The sequence below is a fragment of the Macrosteles quadrilineatus genome, unplaced genomic scaffold (assembly GCF_028750875.1).
Source record: "Macrosteles quadrilineatus isolate MER2022 unplaced genomic scaffold, UCM_ALF_1.0 Scaffold_2__2_contigs__length_208266976, whole genome shotgun sequence".
NCBI classification, from domain to species: Eukaryota; Metazoa; Arthropoda; class Insecta; order Hemiptera; family Cicadellidae; genus Macrosteles; species Macrosteles quadrilineatus.
In genome coordinates, this window is record NW_026542595.1 from 203,947,724 (window position 1) to 203,954,217 (window position 6,494).

Sequence of the window (6,494 nt, forward strand, 5' to 3'; positions counted from 1 at the left end):
AACCCACCATCACTAAAACTGAACTTCAAACAAAGGGTTTTGTTGATTTTGTCAATAAATAGTATTCAATTATCAATCAATTATTTAAGATGGGGACGCCACTATGTGCGTATTTTAACCCAAATATGAGTGAAGGATGAGTGTAGGATGAGTGGCGCGATCTTGTAGTCTTGTTAGTGACTAAGGCCGACATGTTCCTTAGACACGGACGAGAATTTTCTGGGAAATCCTTAATGCTTCTATTTTCTAATTAATTTGTTAATAAATTACTACCACGTAATGGGAATGCAAACAATTAATATCTAAAAGATAGAGAGAGAGACTGGTAAACAGTAGTATACTAATTTTGTTCATAATTACTTCACAATTTATAAAGGACTTTTTTTAGCTCAACCACAACTTTATTCTTTTATATATTTCACTATTGAAATTTAAATCAAAAGTATTTCCATCTCAGAGTTTAAGGGTCCTGTCCAAATCAAATTGCCCAACTTTTATAACCTAGGTACCCCATTTGGTGAAATTTAAATGAATTTGATTTTACATTGTGTGAATAAAAAATTAAAACAGCTTGGAAAACTTTTAAAATATAGTTACGGTAACAATAATTTAATAACAATTATTTGCATTCATAAAATCGTCTTAGTTCTTTACGTTTACATGACTGCGGAGCGTGCTCTTGGTTTATTATCTTTGACTATATGCTATAAATTATGTCCAAATAAGACAATTAATTTTATACTAGCAATCGTTCATTTCCCCGGTAATCTACAAACTATTTCCTATGTTGTACTTTAATTACCATTCTATCCTTTCCCTTAAGCTGTAAATCTAATATCATGAATATAGGCTCCAAGGATTGCTATTCCCTCTGCTTCAGAAGTAAGTAACTAAAAGATGTCCTAGCATGTCAATGAAATGGATAGCTAAATTTTAATGTTCAACAAGGCCAATATATAATAATTTGTTTTATTCACAAGCGCTTTTGGAAACTAGGTTTCTATCATCAGGTTGTGTTTACACTAGTACAAAAAGTAAATATTTATTTACTTAATTTTTTTTTTACTTAATAATAAATTAGTTTTAAATAAAGTTAAAACAGATGATGTAAAGGATATTGGAAAAATATATAAAAATAATATTAGAAAAAGTAATCTTTTGCATTTTGGATAGGCCTTATAATACAGTGTTGTTCTTGATGTAATTATTTTCAGTAATTCCGGGTTAACAATTGGGGCATCTTCATTATTTAATAAATAATTTTGGTCTGTTTTTTTTTCTATAAAATAAGATTCCAACCCAGCATTAAGATGTTAAAGTTTTATAATTTGTTTTAAAAGTTTTAGTTTTCCCAAATTGAAAATACTGTATGTCCTGTATTAATACTGTGTCTAGCAAGGGCAGATTTTTCAGGTCTTCTGTATTTTGCATGAGCTTGGTTATAATTAACTCCAATTATTATTGTTATCCAAAAATAATATTACTATCCAATTATTATTGGTCCAATTATGGGAATTACTGAAAATAATTACAAGAACAACACTGTATTAAATCTAAAATTCAAAAGATTTTTTTCTAATATGATTTTTTATATATTTTTTTAATATACTTTACATTATCTGTTTTAACTTTATTTAAAATTAATTTATTATGAAGTAAATATTACTTTTTGTACTAGTGTAAACTGGAAACACAGCCTGATGATGGAAACCTAGTTTCCAAAGTGAATAAAATAAATTATTATATATTGGCCTTGTTGGACATTAAAATTTAGCTATACATTTCATTATTAATTGCTAACATCTCCAATATAAGTTATTATAGCATGTCAAATTAATTTATTATATAAATGTTAATTATGATAATATTTCTATAGTCAAAATTTGTCCATGATTGTTATGTGGGTCAAAACAAACAATTACAACGTAAACAAATTAATGAAAGCATCTGCTTCACGACGAATCTATACAGTATATTTATAGGCAAGCATGTTTCTTCAAAACCTTTTTTCTCAGCTCGTGTGTATTGCAGGGAAGATCTACGCATACTGTTAGACAGATATTTTCCTGTAGATGTGCAGAATCCATTTTTTAAAATTCAAATAGGCTCAAATATAAGCACAACAGATTTATTTGAAATTAAAAAAAATAACATGGGCTTTATGGGTTGCCCAAATGTTTATGCTTATGCTGGTGACGAAATACCAATGAAATATAAACAGAAAATCAAAACAAATGTAAAAAGTTACAATCATATGTTTAATTTACAGCGTGGGGTGAAAATAGAGAAGCCTGTACCTTTGACCATTGATAAAACATGTTTTATCTATGCTTTGACTTACAACTACACATTCCATCCCCATGTTAAAGTTGTCACCAGTTTTTAAATTAAATTCGTCGTAGTTGATGTGAGCCACCAACAGAGTGCTCTGATCTGAATGAATAATTTTTTGTCGAATACCCGACGCTTTTTACCAAATCAAACTTTTGGAATGACTTATTATTAGCTAAAGCAACTGTTATGACCCATCTACTTTGTCAGCAACAAAAAGATAAGGTAGACAATTTAATTTTATACACACATTCTGTGATTGGCTCACACAACTACGTGTTTTGTTTTTATTTTCAAAATGGTGACAGCTGATCCATATAGATTAAATGTCTACTTCAGTATCCAATAGTCAATGCGTGTAAGTTACATATTTTTGGTCGAGTTTTCGACCACTGGACGACCACTAGTAGTTTATTAAACCACTGCGATTTTCAATACATTATTTGCAGCACCTTTACTATAAAAGATAATAAAATATATCAGTGAAGAACATCGTATCAATACTGATAAGCAAAGGCTACTTTAGAATATACTATTATTAATTAATTCCCCAGAGAAAAACTTGGTCCCCAGCTACTGTAATTAGCTATTTAACTTGCTGAAAACAGAACTTAAAAACCAACTTAAAAACTATAATCTCAATATTAAACCGACAGTCAACTCAAAATTTGATCTAGTAGAACGTTTTAATGTGTACGTTTTCTGTTTAAGTCCCGTTGTACAAATTTTTAAATCTTAAAAGTACAGTTTTTGTAATTTTCTCCAATGCCTAGTTTATACAATATAGGCCTACGCTTCCATAACAAAATTATGTGTTTTAAGCTCTACACTATGTTTGGATTAAAAATCGCGCATATCCATGTTTAAATGTTAAAAATAAAAAAAAAAAAACATTCTTTTTACATTTCAAAACCCAAAATACCCCATTCTCATGACCCGATCGCTGGTTTGCGAACTCATGTTTGCCACGCCCTCTACTGCATGTCAAATTCCATATAAATCCGACCAAAATGACTTGAGTTATTGCGTTCACGGATGTATTAATCTATATAATATATATATATATATATATAAATTTAAACGAATAGTGTTTTTGCCTTTGGGGACATCAAAATGAGAAAAGTAAATCCGTCCCGGGTCCAGGTCTTACCGTGCCACCTACTGTAATAGCTACTACCCTATAGGGAAATTCACTAAAAGCATAACTTGGGTTACTCTGTTATCAATTTCATTTTCTCACAATCGAGCGAGAACGTGTCTTTATAATTTCAAACTACACAAAGTACAGCTAAAAGCGATCTGTACACCAAACATTGTGTGCTCATTTGAAAGTGTAGTCTATCCATATAGAAATGGAAACCACAACAAAAATAGACCATTAGTATCGGAATTTGTGAGATTATAACCAATTAAAGGTAGGAAGTTGAGTTTAAAAGTTGTTGTGTAATGTATTTTGCAGACTAATATGTTTGTCGTGTCGAAGGCCAGAGAAAGGTTGGAGGTTTTAGACTCGATTGGGTTAAACCCATTACAAGGTCGGGTAGGTGGACTTATTGGTCTTTTAAATAAACAAAATAATCCCATAGTTTTAGTTATGTTATGTTGATTTATCTGTTTGGCGGTTGTTTGAAAACAGATTAAACCGAAAAAGCGTTATATTTTAAAGTTTGAAGTATACGTAAAGGTTAGGTTTGCAAACTAAGATAGATGTCGCAATTAAAAAAACGGGGGAGTATTTCAGGGAAAAGTAGGCCTATAATAATTGTAAAAACTGTACTTATTAATAATTTGGATGGTCAACTAATAAAATATATTTTTTTAGTTTTAGGTCTAAACTAAACGTAAAAGTTGTATTTGCAAACTGGGATGGGAGTCATTAAAAATAGGGGAGTATTTTCAAGGAAAAGTAACGATTTTGTATACATTTATACCTAAAAATAATTTGCGTTGTAATAAATGATGCCTTATCAAGAACATAGTTTAAAATGTATTTAAATATTGATCAATTACTGTTTATTGTTGTTTTATTGCAAATTGGCTTGGTTTGAATTATAACATAACATGAATTTTCAATCTATATACAGAGTGTTCCGTAAGTAAATGCAAACAATTTAGGAAAAGGTTTGACAAGTCAAAATTAAACGAAAATCAAGAATAACATGTTTTTTTTAAACACCTCACTAGCGAGATATCCACATTGTTTTGTTTTTAATTTATATCTTAAAAACTACTAAAGATACAGTGCAGTTTTGTATACAGGTTTTAAAAAAGTCAAAAATTGTTTGAGGGAAAATAAATAATGAAAAATATTTATCAACTAATTAAATTGTATAACTTAAATAACTAACAAATGGCTGATTTTATTAAAATCTGTATACCGGTAATACTGTACCTATACTGTAAACCGTCATTTTCAGCGGTTTATTCGATTTGTTTGAACTTGGTGTTTTTTATATGAAATTTTAAATGCTAAAATAAAATTGAACTAGTAATTTTTTAATAAAATAAGATATTTTTGTAATTTTTATGTTACAAATATTAGAATGGACGCAATATGGAAACGAAAATTATTTTGTAATGATTGTTTTTTCTCAAAATTTGTATGACCCTTTAAAATTGTGTACTAAATTTCATAAAGATACATTTAATCTTTTTAAAGTTACAAATTCAAACCACAAAATCAAATGGTGGATATCTCGCTAACTAGATGTTTTTGGGGAAATGTTATTCCTGATTGTATTGTTGACTATATAATAATAAAATACAACTAATTAAAAATTGAAAATTTGCACAAAAATATTTTATAAAATGTTTGTTATTTTACTTACCATGGTGTTTCTGTCTCCTATGTCTCTAAACTGTTTGCCTGACTGACGCTGGCCATGTTTATATACCGGGTTGAAGGTATTTCCCAAGCAGCTGGAGGGATGGACAGGGTAAACAAGGCAAGATGGCGTCAAATCAGCATCCCTTAACGCCATTATGTGATTATGTGGTTACATTGATATTCGGTTATTTGGTCACACTGTGGTTACAAACAAAACCAATTTAAAGTACGTCGATATACCAACATTGTTAAACCTATTTGATTTGATGATAGGCAAATTATACCAGTTGAGAACTATCGGATTAATATCAGAATCGTAAACAGATTTGTAGAATGTTTAAGATTGTTGTGTTTAGTGGTTGGATATCGATATGTAATGGATATTTCAGGTTGGGTTGATTTTGTATGTGATTGATGAAATGTTTACTTTCTGAAGATTGCTGTGGTATGCGTAGTATTATTTTGTTGTGATTCAGTAACATTGATACTTATGTCCTAAAAAATCCAAATTGAAAATACTATGTTCAATTTTTTTAATATCCTAAAAATATTTCGAACTACGAATACAGTACAATATTCATTTTTGTTCAAATGTTTTCTTGTGCTTTACTCTTTTAGATTTTTACTGTTTATTTTAAAATATAAAGTATTTTAACGTGTTTCAGGGCCGGTTGCTCTTGAGTTAGCTTTGATTTTGACGTTATTCTCTATCGCGTGTTGTTTTTGCGATGTTCCAGTCCAAAAAGCCAAAACCGCACTGGACTGGGACTGTTCTAGAACCATATCCTATTCACCCTCCACCACTACATTTTACAATGTCTATATTTTATCATAAACAAGCGAAATACAGATCGTATCCTACCTTGATAAACTTCATATCCCACAAATACTTTGTTGAAATTTATGATTGGTCTCGTAGCTTTACCAGTGCTTCGCAACGAGGGGATTGCGAAAAGATTAGAGAAGATATTAAAGTAAATATAATTATTGCAAGGAAAGTAAGTGAAATAGAAATTTGTTGCAATAACTTTTAATGGAAGTAATGACAATGGAACTAATGTTGCCATAATTTATTAAGTGCACCGGACTTCTGTTGTATAGGTCCCGGGTTCAAGTCCAGTTCATCACTAACTATGTTGTAGCTCTTGTAGCTTGTAGCCCCGGCTATGTTGTAGTTCTGCGTCTGTTAAATAGAAAACAAAATCGGTGATCTGTTTCGTACAATAAAAATAAATCGGCATTCGTTGTATTTAATATTGATTTTATCTTTTGGAAATAGGATATGAGACTAAATAGATGCTGACTTCAGATGTCACTTCGACTCAGCATTGTTAAG

At 30.1% G+C, this 6,494-nt stretch overlaps 1 protein-coding gene across 1 annotated transcript in view; it reads right to left on the minus strand.

Moving 5' to 3' along the window:
* LOC128985302 (basic proline-rich protein-like) overlaps positions 1-5,312 on the minus strand; it is a 9,674-nt gene extending 4,362 nt beyond the window's left edge. Inside the window, exon 1 of the mRNA XM_054404692.1 lies at positions 5,160-5,312. Within this exon, the coding sequence (XP_054260667.1) occupies positions 5,160-5,312 (153 nt within the window). The remainder of the gene's footprint in view (positions 1-5,159) is intronic.
* Positions 5,313-6,494: the final 1,182 nt, after the last annotated feature.